Source organism: Aulostomus chinensis, chromosome 2 (assembly GCF_037954235.1).
Source record: "Aulostomus chinensis isolate RoL2024-O1b breed Wild chromosome 2, RoL_Achi_v1.0, whole genome shotgun sequence".
NCBI classification, from domain to species: Eukaryota; Metazoa; Chordata; class Actinopteri; order Syngnathiformes; family Aulostomidae; genus Aulostomus; species Aulostomus chinensis.
The window spans coordinates 1,962,777-1,982,424 of NC_141321.1; the positions used below are offsets into that span (position 1 = coordinate 1,962,777).

The window sequence follows — 19,648 nt, forward strand, 5'->3', positions numbered from 1 at the left end:
GGGAAATCTGTTTGCTGCAGGGGGCTGAAGGGGAAACATCCAGCAAGACAGTTGCTATGACGCCCCCCCGCCCCCACACACACACACAAATGTAATATGCATGATGTTACTGTGTTTTGATGCTGATTTCTGTTCTCCTCCCTCTCAGATTAACAGCTGAAGTTGAAGATCTACATTGACGTGAGCTTCTTTTCTTCCCTCTTTCTTCTCCTCTTGTTCAGCCTCTTTCTGAAATAAAGGCTCCTTTCCACGTCTTTTCTGGCCTCCTTTTCTGTCTGTTCCATTTGGAAAGTGGCTGTAGCGTCTCTGTGACAGCCACTGTTTGCTGGAATCACAGCAGCTTCCTGAACTGGGAGGTTCACAGTGATGACAGTCAGTGACTTCAAAAGACAACCAATGAACACATTTAGTCAAAGCTAATTTCCATTTTCAGTCTCTTGGCAAGTTCAAGTCATCCACATCATCCATTGGTTATATAGTGGGACAACAAACCCTGGTTGTTAGCTTCAATCTCTGCACTGCCTCTTCTGCCTCAACAGCCTCTCTAGTCCCAAGGTCTTTCCACCAAAAAACAGCAGAAATCAATCCCTCCATCCTGTGGATGTAAACGGGGTTCAGGACCATGGCTTTCTAAAATCTGCTTCCAGCACTCCACTGTTGTGGATCTGCTAGCAAACACTTCCAACCACACAGGGGCCATGGATGTGCTCATTTTTTGCGAGGTCATGCTCATTTTTGTCATGATTGACAGGTGAAAGAAAAACTCACCAGACCTCAAATGTTGGAAATCAGGGATATTTATTGAGTGGAAAATTCCCAATGACATTGAGGACAGCGTTGATGTTCCAGAAGACTGAGGTTTCCAAAGAAGGGATGACAAGACTCCATCTACATGCTACATTTCCCTCCTTCCCTCCAGCTTCATGACCAAGTTTGTAGACCCTTTGATTCATTTGACTTCATCCTACAGAGACATGAACACATGAATGTCTCTGTTTGATGCTGTACTCCTGTATCGCTGGCTGCAGTGGCTGGGCTAAGACAGGAAAAAAAGCTGGCAAATTTCGAGGCTTGTCATTGGACAGTAACTACAATGACGTTATCCATGTAGGACCCCGAGTAGAGCTGCCCGCTCGGTTTGCCAGGCCCAGCAACTCAGACAAAGTTACTGATAAACATAAAATGTGCAAGAGGTAAGAGTGCCAACAATTTTTTGCTTCATTTGTTGAAAAATGAAGACGTTGTCCACAAAAATGAGCTTCTCCCTCGGTGGGGATCGTCTAAATACACAAAACCTGCCCTCGGCCCACCGCCTCTCTGGCTGGACCTCAGAGTTCTCACTTGGGCTTCTCTTATCTGATTTGAATCTCTGTCTCATACCCAGTGCTAATTTGGGGGTTCTGACTTTGAGCTCTAGCTTCTGACTTTAGTCTCTGACTGCTTCCATCACCACGTGTGGAGGGGGTGTGGCCATGGGTTGTGCGATGATTGGCAAACGGCAAGTTTGACACAGATGGCATGAATGGTTGAGACCTTTGAGAAAACCCATGAAGAAATCCCTTGCTTTTAGAGACAGAGATCTTAAGCCCAGTTCTCCAATTGTGGCTCAGTTCCAGTGACAGTTTTCTAACAGTGTTCTTGTTGTTCCCAGGTCCAAGCCAGGCACCACAACGAGGTGGAGGGGGAGCTGGAGTCTATCCCCGCTACCCTCAGCAAGAGGCGGGGTTCACCCTGGATGGGTCGCCATCAATCAATTTGATTGGCTCGGCTGTTGATGACGCTGCTGTGGTTTTAACTACATCAGCTGTGCACCAATGATTTATCTTTTTTTTTTAATTAGAATTTTAATCGAGGGCGGCACGGCGACACAATACTTGCAAAGTGTACCTGAGTGGCTGATCTGTATGTATGAAGGAGTGAACAAGTGAACAATCAGTGTTTAAAAGAAGTTTGAAACTTGTTTCTTGTCACAAAAACAACAGAAAAACACATCCTGATTGAGTTTGTGGTCATTCATGCGTGAAAGGGTTAATCTGGAACTGCTGAAGTGAGTCAACTCACCAGCTGATGTCCTAGTGGACAGGGTGGATGTTGAATTGAAGCAACAGTGTGAGGGTGGTCCTCCACCTTAAGAAGGCAGTTTGAAAACTTGGTTTTGGGTCAGAGTTAGAATTCAGTTGTGGTCGGGGTCAGGTAAGCAGTCGTGGTGGTGAGAGTGAGAGACGAGGGGAGGCACATCAATGCAGGTCCTCATAAAGATACAAGGGTCATTGTGTGTGTGTGTGTGTGTGTGTGTGTGTGTGTGTGTGTGTGTGTGTGTGTGTGTGTGTGTGTGTGTGCGCGCGCACCAGTGATATAGACACAACAGATGGTCGTGGCGTGCTCATGGTGTCACTTGGTGGCTTCAGCTGTTCCTGTGCTTTTGTGATCACATGACAATGTCAGCAGCCAGGTGACACTGGAGTCATGTCACTCTCAAAATGAGCAAAAAAAACCCAAAACAAGTCGATCAGGAGAAGAAAGAACTGAACATGGACGAATGTATTTTTTCTCCTGTCTGTCCAGCTCCAAGCCAGCATGAAGGAGATGCTCTGAAACCATGACATCATCCACTATGATGGGAACAGTAGAACCCTCAGAACTCAGAGGTGCCTGAGAGAGCAAATGTAGGACCACTCAGAGCCCAGCACAGTTTTAGGAAGAACAAGAGCCTTTTTGAAACGATGCTGAAGGAGAGAAAGAACTGAGGTTTTGTTGAGGAGGAACATTTGACTCCCTCATCAAACTCCACTGAGCAGAAGTGAACCCCTGATTAAAGCTTTGGTGAGACAGCTGACAAATGACAGCAGACATGCAGAGAGCATCTCACTGGCTGCTGCTGATCACTGCTGCACTGACAAAGCCCAGCTGGGAGTCGTCTGATGTCTGACCTTCAGCTTCAGACCCTCCATGGCCACAGAGCTGAGGTGAGGTGGCACCACCTGGTCCATGGTCTGAGGGGACACGCCCGGTCCAGGGTCTGAGGGGACCCGCTGAGATCAATGACAGTGTTCTGTGTCACTGACATCAGTGAACACTCAGCATGTAAAAGACTTCAGGGCCTCTTTAGACTCCACCCATCTACCACCGTGTTTACTCTGCAGAGGACAATGGCTTCACCTTCCGATTCTCTCCTGAAATATGATCGTAAATTTAAGATTGATAGGAAATCAGGAAGCAGATCTTCCCAGGTGTCTGTGGACTCGACCGAAGAGAACCTCAACTTCATCTTTCCTCCCAAGGAATGGATGGACGGAGGGCAGCTGCTGGTGCAGCAAGTGTCCGCTGACCCCAGCACGGAGGCAGAGGTGGTGAACCTCCAGGAACGACTGGACAGGAAGCTGAAGGAAGGGGAGGCCTCTCAAACAGGCATCTGCCCTGTCCGCAGGGAGCTGTACAGCCAGCTGTTTGATGAGCTGATCAGGCAGGTGACCATCAGCTGTGTTGAGAGGGGTCTCTTGCTGGCACGGGTCAGAGAGGAGAACAAGAAAACCGTGGACTCCTACCAGAAGCTGCACAAGAGCTTGGTGAGCTTTGGAGTCAGGAGACAACTGCAGGCTCACCAAGAAAACACTGACCTGGAGAAAAGAATCTCTGAGCTCCGGAAGGAGAAACAGGACCTGACAGAGCAACTAAAGACACTCAGAGCTCAGTCCTCTGAAAATGAGAAGAGGGAAAATGAAAGACGTCTGGGAGAAGCAGAGAGGCGTGCAAAGGAGATTCAGCTCCTGAAGGAGTCCAATGAGCAGATCAAGGCCCAACTGTTCAAGATCATTCTTCCAAAGAAGTCACTCTGACAAATCGATGATGTCACAGAGCGTCAAAGAGCTCCCAAGAACCAGAGCTGTGCTCCATATTTGATGTTGAAATTCACATGAAATAAGGAGGCGCTGGAGACGCTGTAACGTCAGAATCAGACACCTGGTGAGGGTCTCTACCTGCTGGTCCAGCTGTCAAGCTGATACACAACAAGGGGATTTCCCAAGAAGTCGGTGTGTTCCTTTAAGTATGTTCCTGGGGCCCTGCCGCTCCCCCAGGGGGTCGCACCCACATATGGGTGGGGTTTGCTAACCTCGGCCCATCCTCGGGCGGGCTGGGCCCTGGCACAGTGTCCTGGACTGTCGCCACTCCGGACAAAGGGAGGATGCTGGGGGACGTCTGAGGGATGGGGGCTGACCTCCTTGATACTGATCAAACTGGGGCCCTGACCACGGGCTGCTGGCTGGGGGTTCCGCTGTGCACTGGGGGCCTGAGCCCTCCCTGCCCTCGCACAGCACGGTGGTGGGCCCTCTGCCCGGATCTCCAGACAGTGCCCCTTGGTGCTCCAATCTGACACCTGGATCAGAGAGGCTAGACTCCCTGTCGGCTGGTTGCAATGGTGACGGGGTGGTCAGCGGGGCCAGTCTGGAAGTTGGCCCCCTGCATGTCTGGCCCATTCCTCAGCCCCTCTCATTGCCTCTCTGTCCCATCACATCACATCTTATGTGTCACTAGGCCTTGAGGGGCTGGACCCCCTCATTTTAATCACATCGTAGACATTTAGGCTTTGGGGGAGTGCATGAGGATGTACTGGGAGACTGCTGTCTGCAACCGGCGGGGCTCCCATGCCCTGGGTGCCTCCGCCAATTTTAACTACATTCTAGTCATCCACATCATCACATCTACATTCCCATGCACGACACGCACCCTGCACACATGTTGGGATGGGGGGGGGGGGGCAGCTGGGACAGGGAGTGGGTCCAGTGCTGCCTCCTTTGCTAACTGCACCATTGCAGGCCTGGGGGCCAGGCCGGGGCTCTTTTGGGGGGGGGGGGTGTTGGTCCTCTTCCCGGCGTGGTGGTTGGGCTGGGGTTGGTCACGGGCCCTGCTGTTGTGCAGTGGATCGCTCGCTGGCAGTTTCACTAAGTCTGAGGTGCCCTGGACCGTATCAGCATCTATGGACTACTCACCCCCTGTATGGAGGAAGATGAGAGTATGATTGTTTTGTCCGGGGGTGGCGGTCCTGGGCGTGCGTCCCTTCGACTCACCCCGGCGGGTGGGCTGGGCCTCTCGGGGGAGTGGAGGGTCCCGGCTGGGTGGCTGGTGGTGCCCTATAGCCTGAAGCCCGCCTGCTCTGGGGGGAGGGGGAGAGCAGGGGATGAGTAGAGGGGATGGGGATCGTGGGTTGGGGGGGGGGGTAGCTCTGTTCGGGGGCGGTGGGCCGGGTCGTTGTGGTGGGCTGTGGCTGCCCCGCCTGGGTGTGGGGTGTGGGTGGGTGTCAGCCTTGCCGCTGGCGGACCTCTTGGGGGGCTCTGGTCGGATCTCGGGCCAGGGGGGCCCTGTGCCCCTGGGCTCTGCTCATGCTGTGAGCATGCTGCTTTGTCTCCCCCCTCCCCCTTGTCTTCCCTATCCTGTCCTTGTTCTCTCTTCCTATCCACTCCTGAGCCTCAGTCCGGTCGCTTCATCAATGAACCAGTACCATTCCTAATAAAGTTAAACACAAATGGCAATAGGAGGAGTTTATCAGATTCCTCCTATGCAGGATAAAACTGCTTCAGTACAACAAGGCACCAGGAACATTGATGCTGCTTGCCCCAGCTGCTGAACAGGACAGGTTTAAAAAAATAAATAAATCAATAAATAATTCTGCACTAAGGAGGGGTAGATTTTTCATGTTTGTTTCAATCCAATTAAAAGACCGTCTGCCAATCACTGAAATGTCTTTTGTTGTTTACCTGGATTGCTCTGACACCTGCAACCTTGACTCTTCCCTGCCAAGGGCTCTGGTGCCTGTACTTTGAAGAATCCTGACTCTATGCTGCATCACGTCGTCCCACATTCACCATTGAATGCTTTTATTCTTTTTGCCACAGGATTCAGGCATTTTGTGATTAGAAAACTCTTTAAATGCTTGTTTTTAATATCTGCTTCCTGCTTTTTCTCTGTACTATATAGCAAGAATGTCCTCATTTCTTTTTCCTAGATACAGCAAGGTTAACACCATCTTTTTCTGGTGTTTGTTTTTGAAGGGAGGCACCACTACGTTATTTGCCAATGCCGTTTGTACGGTTTCTTTCTTCTTCTCTTATTTTGAAAGTGTTTCTCCTGCTGTCAGAAGCAGATTCGTCTCTTAGGCGCTAACTCCTCTCCAGCTAAGATGTGTTTCTGCTGGGTGTTTGGTGATCTGATGCCTCACCTTGACATAATTCACATGGTTTACACCTTAAAGCAATGATTAACAACGGTTTCATTATTAAACGCACGGCTACAAAAACAACCTTCTCACTTCCATCCATTGTCTTCCGCTCATTCTTGTTAAGGGTCGCGGGGGGTGGAGCCTATCCCAGCGGCAACGGGTGAGAGGGAGGGTTCACCCTGGACAGGTCACCAGTCCATGGCAGGGCCAACACATAGAGACAGACAACCATTCACACCTACGGTTAATTTAGAGAATCAATCAGCCTCGTCCCCTTTTGATGTCTTTGGACTGTGGGAGGAAGCTGGAGTACCAGAGAGAACCCACACAGAAACAGGGAGAACATGGAGACTCACACAGAAAGATCCTGTGCCCAATCCGGGACTCGAACTCAGAGCCTTCTTGCTGTGAGGCCACAGTGCTGACCACTGCACCACCGTGCAGCCGATCTTCTAACTTGAGAGGGAAAAATAGCTTCTCACCTTTGTCCAGGTAGTTCAAGTCAACTCTGTAAGCTAATAGTGATTCCCGCCGAGCGCAGCGATGTGCAAGAAGATGAGGCAGAACGTCTCACCAGGCACCCTGGAACCTCCTGTACTGATGGAGAAAAAAACGGGACCTTTGTAGTCGTTCAGAAGATGAGGAGATCCTGGTTCATGGAGTTGCATTGAGGTTTTAAACCTTTGGCTGCAAGAAGAACCACAACGTGGCATCCATCAAGGATGAAGCCACCCTCATGGGTGGTGGTTTAAAATGACATTAAACTGCTCAGATAATGTTGGACATCAGTTCTGTGGTCCACATGGAAAATCCTGTGAGCCTCAAGTGTTTCTGTGTTCAGAACAAAATACCAGCCTAACACAGCAGTGGAGAGTTCAGAGAACAAATGGACTGCATTCACACTGCAGAGCTGAAAACGTATTCACTGCCAAGCATCAATGCGGTGGCAGCATTCACCCATGCAGTCACTGAATCACAAAGGTTTCTCTCTGTTTTGATCATTTAGAAATCGTCATTGTTGACGCTCCAGTTTTTGCTTCTCTAAAAGAAAAACCAGCGTCACAAATGGGATTCATGTTGTAGCCTGACTGTTGCTGTTTGCCTGAAGGTTTTCTTCTCTGCTTCCTCTTCATCAACTGTTCCTGTTTGCACATCCGTTCATTTTTCTACAAAAGGGAAACTCACCATGAAGTTCCATCCTCCTACAGGCTGCTAGCATGGATGCTGTCCACAGGAACGTCACATTTTTGCCAACAATCAGTGTTTAGTTCGTTTTGTTGTCATTAGTACATTTCTTTTCAACTGAATATACAAAACTGTGTCATTGCAGCTCCAGAAACTCCATGCTGTTGGCTACAAACCAATACGTCTTCTTGGAAAGAAGAAGAAGGAGCAAACCAAGTGTGAGATCCTGACCCCTCGCTGCAGACGTGCTGCCTTTGCCAAGTAAAAATAAAGTAAGAAGAGTAAAGAAGAGTAAAAATAGGCTCATTTTATGAGTACCTTAGTGTGTATAGATGTGTGTGTGTGTGTGTGTGTGTATCCACAATATCCACCCATGTATGTCAGTCCCAGTTTAATAATCTCATGTATGTGGCACCATTCACATGTAAATGATGTCTAGAATCCATTGGAGTGTCCAGTTAAAGGACTCAGCTCAGGCTTTCAGGGCAAATGTCCATTCACTCACATCAGAAACACCAGGACATGAAAGCGTCCATCACAAACCTGGGGGTAAAGATGGACCCTGACCTCAACTTGGCAGCCAGATCGCTTCTGTCATTAAATCCAGTTTCTACCACTGGAGGCAGCTAAAATAAAACCGGTTCTCTCTAGGCAGCATTTGGAGAGAACGGAAGCTCAGAGGGGATCGTGCCTTTGCTGTTGCAGCCCCAAACTCTCAGCAGTAACGACTTCCTTTCTTTCTTTACTGAAAAGATTGTGAATATTAGAACGAAGATTGCCAGTAATGGAGGACAGACTACAGTCCCCATAGAAGCACCTCCCAGACTTGGTGCATACTTGGACAGCTTCGCCCCCATTGACCTGTCAGAATTAACTTCTGCAGTCGGTTCCTCCAAGTCAGCCACTTGTCTGCTGGATCCCATCCCAACAAGCCTCCTTAAGGATGCCTTCCCTCTAGTCAACACTTCTATATTAAATCAAATTAATCTTTCCTTAGTCACAGGTTATGTGCCACAGGCCTTTAAGGTGGCTGTCATCAACCCTTTACTTAAAAAACCTTCTCTTGACCCAGATGTGTTAGCCAACTATAGACCGATATCCAACCTCCCCTACATCTCCAAGATCCTTGAGAAGGTTGTCCTGGAGCAGTTACATGAACATCTGCACAGCAACGAGCTCTTTGAAGCCTTCCAATCTGGATTCAGGGAACACCATAGCACTGAAACGTCACTGGTCAGAGTCTCGAATGATCTTCTTATAGCTTCAGACAGAGGTCTTGTCTCTGTGCTTGTCCTTTTGGACCTCAGTGCTGCATTTGACACCATCGACCACAGCATCCTGCTACAGAGACTAGACCATGACATTGGGATTAAAGGAACTGCCCTAAAATGGTTTAAGTCCTACTTATCTGACAGGTTTCAGTTTGTTAATGTTAATAATGACCATTCGGAGTATAGCAGAGTTACATATGGTGTACCACAGGGTTCAGTTTTAGGACCGATTCTCTTCACTCTTTACATGCTCCCATTAGGTGACATAATCCGGAAGCACTCGATCAACTTCCACTGTTATGCAGATGACACACAACTTTACTTGTCGATGGAGCCAGACGACACAAGCCAGTTTACTCATCTGCAAGACTGCCTGAAAGACATTAAATCCTGGATGTCTTCTAACTTCTTAATGCTCAATTCAGATAAAACTGAGGTAATCATTTTTGGACCTAAACACCACAGGGACACACTCTTGAATCGGATCTCTACTCTAGATGGCATCACCCTAACTTCGAGTACATCTGCTAGGAACCTTGGGGTCATTTTTGACCAGGACCTTTCCTTCAGCTCCCACATAAAGCATGTGACTAGGACCGCCTTCTTCCATCTGCGAAGTATCGCTAAGATTAGGAATATCCTTTCCCAGAGTGATGCTGAAAAACTGGTGCATGCATTTATCACTTCTCGGCTGGACTTCTGCAACTCTCTCTTGTCAGGATGTCCTAAATACTCTCTAAAGAGTCTCCAGCTGGTCCAGAACGCTGCAGCGAGGGTTTTGACGGGAGTTAAGAAGAGAGAACACATCTCTCCCACTTTAGCTTCTCTCCACTGGCTTCCTGTAGGATCTAGAATCGACTTCAAAGTCCTTCTGCTAACTTATAAGGCTCTCAATGATAAAGCTCCATCCTATTTGAAAGAGCTCATTAGTCCCTACTGTCCGACCAGAGCACTCCGCTCCCAGAATGCAGGTCTTTTAGTGACTCCCAGTATCAATACAAACAGACTGGGAGGTAGAGCTTTTAGTTACCGGGCTCCTTTACTGTGGAACCAGCATCTCTCCATGGGTCAGAGAGGCAGACACTTTAACTACGTTTAAGTCCAGGCTTAAGACCTTCCTCTATGACAGAGCCTTCAGTTAGGACTGGTTCAGGTAGCTCTGAACCATTGATAGCTATGCTGCTATAGGCTTAGACTGCTGGGGGACACATCAGGTTACATGGAGCCCTTCCCTCCTCTCCTCTCCTCTCCCCCTCTCTCCTCCTCTCCTCCCTGCACATTTTTGGAACTGTCATTACCATTACTTGTTGCACTTTGTAGTTTGGCCTTGGTGTCTCGCAGTCTCTCTGTGTTTCCACAGATCCACCAGAGCCCCAACCGCCGCCTGCATCGCCCCCCCCCCCTCTTATTCCCTACTGTTACACCGGCCTGCGCTCCCCTTCCATGAACAAGTCTGCCATCCAGTCCCCCATCAAGCTGGCTTGCTCTCCCTGCCTCCCCTACCAGAAGCTTCCTTCTTCAGCTGTTATTAACATTTCCGTGTTTCCCACATTTTGTATTGTAAACTGTTTTCTTGTCTGTAACAACATCTACTGCACGTCTGTCCGTCCTGGGTGAGGGATCCCTCCTCTGTTGCTCACCCTGAGGTTTCTCAGATTTTTCCCTGTTAAAAGGGTTTTCTATGGAGTTTTTCCTCAGTCGATGTGAGGGTCTAAGGGCAGAGGATGTTGTTATGATGCCATGTGAAGCCCTTTGAGACAAACTGTTTGGGAAAACGGGCTATACAAATAAAATTGCCTTGCCTTGCCTTGCCTTGCCCAAACTCTGGAATAAGCTGACTCAGCATATCAGACAGGCCTCTTCTCTGTCTGTTCTTCAATCCCATCTAAAGACCCACCTCTTCTCCTTGGCTTTTAACACTCAGGAGGAGGTTGACTTCCTTTTAGTTTATGGATTCTATTTGCTTTTATTTGATTGTACAGTGTTTTCTCTCTCTTTATTTTTATCTCATCGATTTGACTTTTTGTTTGATCTTCTTTCATTCTGTTTCATCCTACTGACTTCATTGTTTTATTGTGCTTCCGTTGTGTTACTTCATGTATTTTTATCTGGCTGTACTGCACTTTGGAACCCTTGTGTTTGTTTCAGTCGTGCTGCTTCAATCAAATGGATTGGATTTGAACAGGGAAGACAACTGATTAGATGAGGAATTTCCAGCTGCTCATCATAATATGAGCCCAGCTGATGTCACATCCCATCAGCTTCCCATCTTTGCTGTCACAGCTGCTGATGTTGTCCTACATGACAACAACATTTATTACCTGGTGCTTGTTGTGAGCCCCAATTATTCCATCATTTCCTTGAACTTTGAGATGATGGAGTCCAACCCTCCTGATAAAGTCTGCTGAATATTTCATCAGGTCTTTCTCACCATCACACGTAGCATCAGAGAATGGGATTCACCAGGATGGCTGCTTGTGGATGTGGCACCTTGAGAGTTTCATCACTGGAACGACTGGTTAAGATGTAGAAATTGTTAGTTCTCACTGATCAAGTTGGAACCTGATCAAATGTGTAGATTTTTCTAAGAGTAGAAACGTGAGCCAACACTGGAGTCAGTAACAGTTGGTACAATGATGAAGGGGAACTGTGCTCTTTCATGTCAATGCCAAACAGCCAGCAGGACACTGTAGGGAATCGAACCCCATCCCAGTAAACCAGGAGCACCATGACCAGTGTCTGTTTTTGCTTTTTGACACCACATGGAAGGGAAAGCAAAACCTGCAGTCGCAACAGCATCTGAGTGGTAGTGTGTTCTATTATGATGGAGGTGGAAGAAATGTTGGTCAGTGAGGATCATCTTAGAATCAGAGTTGGAGGTTGGAGTTTGGGGAGAGCAACATGTTTGATTGAAATGCTGTTGGACTGCAGGAAACGAAACCTAGAGAACAGAAATAGAGAGAGGAAAGGGAGAAGCTGCAGGAGGAGAGAGAAGGAGAAGCTGGAAGAGGGGGAGTGGGAAGAGGTGGATGAGAAGGAAGAATGGGAGGAGGAGGAGAAAGGAGATGATGAACAGGAGGAGGAGGAAGAATGGGAGGATTAGGAGCTGGAGGAAGAAGGGGAAAAGGAGGATGGAGCGTAGTGAGGAGACGAGAGAAGAAGAGGAGCTGAAAGTGATGAAGAGGGAGGGGAAAAGGGGGGCTGAGTTGAGCAGGAGGAGGAAGAGTCAGAGGAAAGGGAGAAGGAGGAGGAAGGGGAGGAAAGAGGATGAGTTGAGCAGTGGGGAGGACAGAGGAGAATATTAGTGGAGCAGAAGAGGTAGAGAAGGAGGTCAGAGGAGGAGGAGGAAATAGGAAGCAGGGGAAGTGGGATGGGGAGGAAGATTAGGAGGAGAAAAAAGTGGAGGACAATTGGAGGAGGTGGAAGAATGGGAGGAGGAAAAAATAGATATAGAGTGTAAGGAGTTGGAGGGACATAATGAGGAAGAATGGGTGGAGGAGAAAGAAGGATGATAAACTGGAGGAGGGGGTGGAAGAAGGGCAGGAGGGAGAGGATGAGGAGACAGAAGAATGAGGAGGAGGAGAAATAGAATGAAAAGTGGGAGGAGGGGGAAGTGGAAGGAGAGCAGTGGACAGGTATTGAGCAGGAGGGTGGGAAGAAGAGAGGGAGGGAAGAGGAGGAGATGAGAGGAGCAGAAGAGTCGGGAAAGGGAAAGATGGGAGGAGGTGGAAGAAAGGAAGCAGGGGGAATGGGATGAGGAGGAAGATTGGGAGGAGAACAAGGAGGATAAGTGGGTAGGTGGTGGAAGAATGGGAGGAGGAAAAAAATAGATGAAGAGTAGGAGGAGGTGGAGGGGTAGGACGAGGGAGAACAGGTGATGGAGAAAGGATAATGAATGGGAGGTGGGGATGAAAGAATGGTAGGAGGGAGATGAAGTGGATGAGTGGGAGGAGTGGAAAATAGACAAGGAGTGGGAGGAAGAATGAGTGGAGGAAAAAGAGGATGATGAATGAGAGGAGGGGGAGGAAGAAGAGGAGGATGCATGAGGGGAGAAGAAATAGTAGGGTGAAGAGTGGGAGGAAGGGGAGGAGAAAGAGTGTTGAACAGGTGTTGAACAGGACGGAGATAAGAAATGAGGGGGAAGGAGGGAGGGGAGAGAAGTAGATGAGTGGAGCAGCAGAGACGGGAAAGGGAAAGGTTGGAGGAGGAGGAGGAAAGGAAGCAGGGGGATGAAGGGATGAAGAAGACTGGGAGGAGAAGGAGAAAGATAAGTAGGAGCAAGAGGATGATGAATGGGGGGAGGAGAAAAAAGATGAAGAGTGGGAGGAGGTGGAGGGGTAGAAGGAGGAAGAATGGGTGGAGGAGAAAGAGGGCAATGAATGGGAGGAGGTGGAAGAATCATAGGGGGGTGAGGAAGAGGAGGAGTAAGAATGGGAGGAGGAGAAAATAGGTGAAGAGTGGGAGGACGTGGAAGAATGGGAGGAGGAGAAAATAGATGAGGAGTGGGAGGAGGTGGAGGGGTAGAACGAGGAAGAATGGATGGAGGAGAAAGAGGACGATGAGGAGGTGGAAGAATTAAACAGTTGTGAGAAAGAGGAGGAGGAAGAATGGGAGGAGGAGACAATAGGTGAGGAGTGGGAGGACGTGGAAGAATGAGAGGAGGAGAAAACAAAAGATGAGTTGGAGGGGTAGAACGAGGAAGAATGGATGGAGAAGACAGAGGATGATAAATTGGACAAGGGGGTGGAAGAATGGAAGCAGGGGGAGGAGGAAGAAAAATTAGAGGAGAAGGACAAATAGGAGTGAACGGGAGGAGTGGAGCAGGAGTGATGGGAGTAACAGTGAGGGGAGGAGGGAGGGGAGAGGACGAGAGGAGTGGAGCAGAACTGAGGGGAGAAATGGCGAGGGGAGGAGGGAGGGGAGAGGACGAGAGGTGTGGAGCAGAATGGAGGGGAGAAACGATGAGGGGAGGAGGGAGGGGAGAGGACGAGAGGAGTGGAGCAGAACTGAGGGGAGAAATGGCGAGGGGAGGAGGGAGGGGAGAGGACGAGAGGTGTGGAACAGAACTGGGGGGAGAAATGGCGAGGGGAGGAGGGAGGGGAGAAGACGAGAGGTGTGGAGTGGCAGAGACGGGAAAGGGAAAGGTCGGAGGAGGAGGAAGAAAGGAAGCAGGGGGAATGGGATGAAGAAGACTGGGAGGAGAAGGAGGAGGAGAAGTAGGAGCAGGAGGATGATGAATGGGAGGTGGAGAAAAAAGATGAAGAGTGGGAGGAGGTGGAAGAATAATAGGGGGGTGAGGAAGAGGAGGAGGAAGAATGGGAGGAGGAGAAAATAGGTGAAGAGTGGGAGGACGTGGAAGAATGGGAGGAGGAGAAAATAGATGAGGAGTGGGAGGACGTGGAGGGGTAGAACGAGGAAGAATGGATGGAGGAGAAAGAGGATGATGAATTGGACAAGGGGGTGAAAGAATGGAAGCCGGGGGAGGAGGGCGAAGAATGAGAGGAGGAGGAGAAATGAGAGTGAATGGTAGGAGTGGAGCAGGAGTGATGGGTGTAACAGAGAGGGGAGGAGGGAGGGGAGAGAACGAGAGGTGTGGAGCAGAATGGAGGGGAGAAACGGCGAGGGGAGGAGGGAGGGGAGAGGACGAGAGGTGTGGAGCAGAATGGAGGGGAGAAACGGAGAGTAGAGGAGGGAGGGGAGAGGACCAGAGGAGTGGAGCAGAACTGGGGGGAGAAATGGCGAGGGGAGGAGGGAGGGGAGAGGACGAGAGGAGTGGAGCAGAATGGAGGGGAGAAACGGCGAGGGGAGGAGGGAGGGGAGAGGACGAGAGGAGTGGAGCAGAACGGAGGGGAGAAACGGCGAGGGGAGGAGGGAGGGGAGAGGACGAGAGGTGTGGAGCAGAACTGAGGGGAGAAACGGCGAGGGGAGGAGGGAGGGGAGAGGACGAGAGGTGTGGAGCAGAAAGGAGGGGAGAAACGGCGAGGGGAGGAGGGAGGGGAGAGGACGAGAGGAGTGGAGCAGAACTGAGGGGAGAAACGGCGAGGGGAGGAGGGAGGGGAGAGGACCAGAGGTGTGGAGCAGAAAGGAGGGGAGAAACGGCGAGGGGAGGAGGGAGGGGAGAGGACGAGAGGAGTGGAGCAGAACTGAGGGGAGAAACGGCGAGGGGAGGAGGGAGGGGAGAGGACGAGAGGTGTGGAACAGAAAGGAGGGGAGAAACGGCGAGGGGAGGAGGGAGGGGAGAGGACGAGAGGTGTGGAGCAGAACTGAGGGGAGAAACGGCGAGGGGAGGAGGGAGGGGAGAGGACGAGAGGTGTGGAGCAGGCTGGAGGGTCAAAGGAAGGACAGGAAGGGGGCGATCTCACCTGGGATCCTTCAGGTGCCGCCCTCCTGAGCCTCCGACGCTGTGAAGATGGAAACAAAGTGAACATCAGACTAGAGCTGAACATCCAGGACACATGAAGACTATGGAGACATTTAGAGCAACAAGAGGAAGTCTGATGATGACATGAAGAACAATAATAATAATAATAAAAATCACAATCATAATCCTAATCATCATAATAATGATAAGCCGTTTCAATAAAAGTTTTAAGTTGCTGGAGTTCCTTCATTGGAGGCATTCAAAGTGGAGGTTTTGAAGATTCCAGGTTTTGTTTCTGTCCTGCGTCTGCTTGGTTTATAGATGGAGTTGAAATGACAACAGACTGAGAGCTTCTGCTCCTGTAGGTAGCAGCTGCTGAGGTTCATTGGTTTAATTTAGGCCTTTTAATGATTAGGAAGGGTTTTCAATGCAGCATCAAATATTATCAGACAAACAAATCCTAAACCTTCTCAAACTGAAGCTGATTTTCTGACCAATATCAAGCCTGAGCGGATTCACTTGGACTGGTCTACCAACAAGTGAGCTGCTAGCTTGAATGAAGCACTTCAACGGTAGGTTCCACTCATTCAGCAGAAACTGAACTCCTTATTTCGACAATAACTTTCACATTCAAGAATTTCATGTTTTATCAGAAAACTTGAGTTTCAAACAAAAAAAGCCTTCATATTCCAAGGAAAGCGCATCGGCGAATATGAACAATTTCGAAGCCTCGACAGTGACACAGAGAAACAAACCACAAAAACAACGAATCAACATAAAAACACAGAATTTCATCAAAACATGATCAAGCTCACCGGTGCCATGTTGGAAGCCACGAAATTCCTCTCAAAGTCGTTCTGTTCGCTTGAAAAAGTGAGGTTTGTGTAAAGATGTCTGTCAGCAGCTGAGAGCGAACTGACGCACCTGCGACTTTGCTCACGTGACGACGTTTGTTAACGGTCGTGTCGTATCGCGAATGACGCGCTTGGAGACCGAACATAGCAACCAGAGTTCGTCATCCTCTTCTTCTTCTTCTACGCATGTAAAAGTTGTAGTCTCGCGTTGACTGCGTCTGATAGGCAAATAAAGCTCAACAAATACCTGAGAATCACGGAAGAATATCTGACGTTCCTCAAGTGTTACATTTAGGATTCACTCGCTTTTCCAATCACCAGATGCTTTAAATAGCTATTTTATTGAATCACATGGAAAGTAGGAAGCTTTTTTGGGAAAGAAGCAAACACAACTTAACACAACTTGTTTCAGGTGCAAGAGGCAGCACCTGAAACAAAGTGGCTGTGCAGGGGGAGTTGTTAGGAGGAGTCAGACTGTAAGGCTCTATTTGTTTGGTGAGTGATGATGGAAATAAGAAGACAAGATTTTCAGGTTTGTTTTTAGACCCAAACTCCTTGATAACACAAAATAAATTGCTTTTATCTTCCATATTAGGAGCTGTGTTTTTACAGTGACCTTGTGACCTTTAGTGTGTCTGTTACTGGGCTCCATGTAGAGAGTCACTGCACTGAACTTGTGCTGGAGGTCTGAGTCCCTTTAAGTCAGGATCATAATTTCTATCTGGCCTCACAAAGTCCCTGTTACTAATGAAAACCCTTGGGTGGGAATCTTTCATCAGTTGAGGTCAATAATCTCAGCTGAACCACATCTTCCACCATCTCTCACTGTCTGTCTGATTGTGAGAGTCTGAGTGTCACGTACCACGGTTGGTGAAGCCTCCAGATATCAACCTACTGGAGTTCATTCTCTGTCTGGATTCGTCCACATGTATGACTTGATATTCAAAGCTAGCATGATCCCATGTTAATGAGCTCTGACTCAATGGAAAGGTGAAGTCTGACCTTTCCAGAGACACCAAGCTTGGTAATGTTGGACTTTCTGGGCCCAAACAGCCCTGGGAGAGTTGCCTCAGCTTTCAGCTGAATTCAGGGAGCAAAAAGCAGCAAAAACCTTCCTAAATCTGAACCTGGAGCAAACACAAGTCTCTGGTGCTTTCTCCCTGGACCAAGAGCAGAGAGAAAGTTCACAACTGAGAGATAAAACTGGAATAAATAGGAGGAGAAACTGAATGAACAATTAAGAGGGATAAAGAGGGGAGAATACGTCGTTAAATGAAGAACATTTATTTAAAGAAACATTTTGTATAAAAAACATTGATATTAAAAACATACATTAAACCATTACACTACAAATTCAACATTTTATTACCAATTAGCACTGAAAATGTTTTTATTATTTAAAACCAACAACAAAAAGCACTTTGGAATGAAAGGATAAAAAGTCAACTAATAAAACAAACAAACAACTGAAGGAACTTTCAAAATAAAAAAAAGGAAAAAAAAAACTAAATCTCAGTGAGATTCAATAAAAAAAAAACAACCAAAGAAAGTGAGTCAACTTTTCCCTTCCAGTTTGTTTTGAAATAAAGTTCATCTTAATTCTGTCTCCTCTCTTCTAATGGGGAACAAAAGGAGAACTTCAGAAAATAGACCTCTGGTTGTGGACCCTCCAGGGGCAGACCACATAGGGACAGCAGGCCAACAGAGCCACACATCAACAGTTCAAATAAGCAACTGGACTGAAAATGACATCAGACACATTAAACCACTGAATATAGAAAGCTCAGCCTAGACAGTCAGCGTGTGGTGGTCTTTAACCTCCTGGTTCAAAACCCTTGATCCTGCGTGACCATCATACACAGCTAAGAAGGACCAGTCGGTCCCACCAGGACCAGGTAGTCCCAGCATCATCTCTACCCACCATCCCTGCACAGAGCTCAGTCCATGGGGGGGTCAGGTTTAGGGTGAGGGTCCATCCTGGGGTCCCGGTCCACCACCTGAAGGTCAACTTAACCCTCCGTGATCCTCTGGACCTCCCCTCCTGGGGTTGAACTGGCCCAGCTGGCTCATGTCACTGTGTATCCTGGAGAGCCGATCACACTGGCCATTCACGCCACCTTGGCCACTGGAGCAAGAGACAGGCAGCTGGGTGAGATGGGGAGGAAGTGGCTCAAACTGCCTTCTGGCCAGTTCCTGCTTGTCAGGCGTCACCATGTGGTCGCCAGCCAAGTCCACATCAAGACCTCCCCTGCAGATGATTGAGAGATCCAGATGTCATCATGGGGTAGGGTTAGGATGTTAGGAGTCCAGGGTTACAACATGGGACCCCTGCCATCTCCTCCAGTGTCCACAGCAATGTCCCTGCTCTCAGGAGAGAAAAGGCTGCATGGTCCTTCCAGCCCTGGAGCCCCAAATCCTCCCAGTCCCAAAGAGGCTGGTGAGTGTGACAGCACCTTTGTGGCTCCACAGTCCAACCATGATTCTCCACTGAAGCTTCATATTTGCTGGTCTTTTCATTTCTTTTTTAATATTTGAAGCAAACAAAACAAACTAAGGGCTCTTTCAAATGAAAGGATCAAAATGTGCAATGAAAATAACATCAGAACAAGATTCAACAAGTCAACAAAAGATGGTGCGCCAACTGAACATAAAAAGGAAAAGCAACCTTTCAACCTGAGAGGGCCAAGAAAACCTAGGAGCTGAAGGAACAGTTTATGGAGCAAATGACAACAAATAACAAGACACTGTGTTCTTGACCCAAGGGTCAACAAAGGCGGACCTATTCAAACACAGACCAGGCCTACAGTTCTCAGTGAGAGCCTTCATGCTGGTTTTAATATCCTACCTGCATGTTCCTGTCAAACCAAAAGGCTGAGCCCCATTGACAAAGGCCTGAACAGGGGGGTCTTCTTTTGCATGGAAACTATTTGGAGTTCCAGATTTCAACTTTCTTCCAATTCAAACTTTCTGCTTTCACAAAAGAGTAAAGTTTCCATTCTTCTGTCCTACCAGAGTGCACCGGCCAGCCTGTGGGGCTGTGACAGGGGAATAACCCAGGTTCAAGACTGGAAGCTGAGCTGTGGCTGAATGCATCAGTCGGTCCTGAACACTGCAGTCTGATGAAGACCATTCAGTCAGGAGCACTTCTGAGCTTCTTGGCCCTGCTGGTCCTCACTGGAAGAAAACTCCTATTAAATGTATTCGCTGATGGGTTTTGCCATTTTGACAAACGCTCAAAGGAATGTTTCCTAGCAACAATATGACAATACTATTGGTTGGCAATGCATCCTGGGAAATAGAAGTCTTTCAAACCAAAAGTGCTGAATCCCAACTTCAACCCTGTTTGTACAGGATTCCTATCACCTGGGACCTCTAGGATTGTAGTCATTGCAGGGGAGGCCTGCGATCTTCATCTGGTGCCAATGCGCCGTGTCTGGAATTTGGAAAGTAAAAATTCCAAATTCCTGCCATATTTTGCCAAACACAGACGTCCTGTGCTGATCTGCATCTCAGTGTTTGTTGTTGGAATTGCACGCCTTCTCTCTCTCTTTCCAGATGGAAACTTTGATTTGCAGTTTTGACAGCTTTTTAGGAGCAATTTGTAAATTACCAGATGTCCCCAGGTAGAGAGAGAGAGAGACAGAGAGAGAGAGAGAGAGCAGTACTTTACTGAGGCCTGGTTCAGGTTTCAAACACAGTGTTGAAGGAGGAGTTTTGGCCTCTCCTTCTGCCCAGGATGGTTCCACCTCAGTGGACAGGTTAA

At 48.4% G+C, this 19,648-nt stretch overlaps 1 protein-coding gene and 1 pseudogene across 1 annotated transcript; one reads left to right on the forward strand and one right to left on the reverse strand.

Moving 5' to 3' along the window:
- Nucleotides 1-3,133: 3,133 nt before the first annotated feature.
- LOC147268756 (axonemal dynein light intermediate polypeptide 1 pseudogene) lies at nt 3,134-7,584 on the forward strand (annotated as a pseudogene).
- A 3,942-nt stretch (nt 7,585-11,526) lies between these two features.
- Nucleotides 11,527-15,966, reverse strand: LOC147268757 (uncharacterized). Its single transcript, XM_086192179.1, has 3 exons — nt 15,847-15,966; nt 13,738-15,071; nt 11,527-11,611 (listed from the first exon to the last, which is right to left on the reverse strand). The coding sequence occupies exons 1-3, from the start codon at nt 15,853-15,855 to the stop codon at nt 11,527-11,529; spliced, it is 1,428 nt and encodes a 475-aa protein (XP_086048305.1). The 5' UTR covers nt 15,856-15,966.
- Between the last annotated feature and the right edge of the window lie 3,682 nt (nt 15,967-19,648).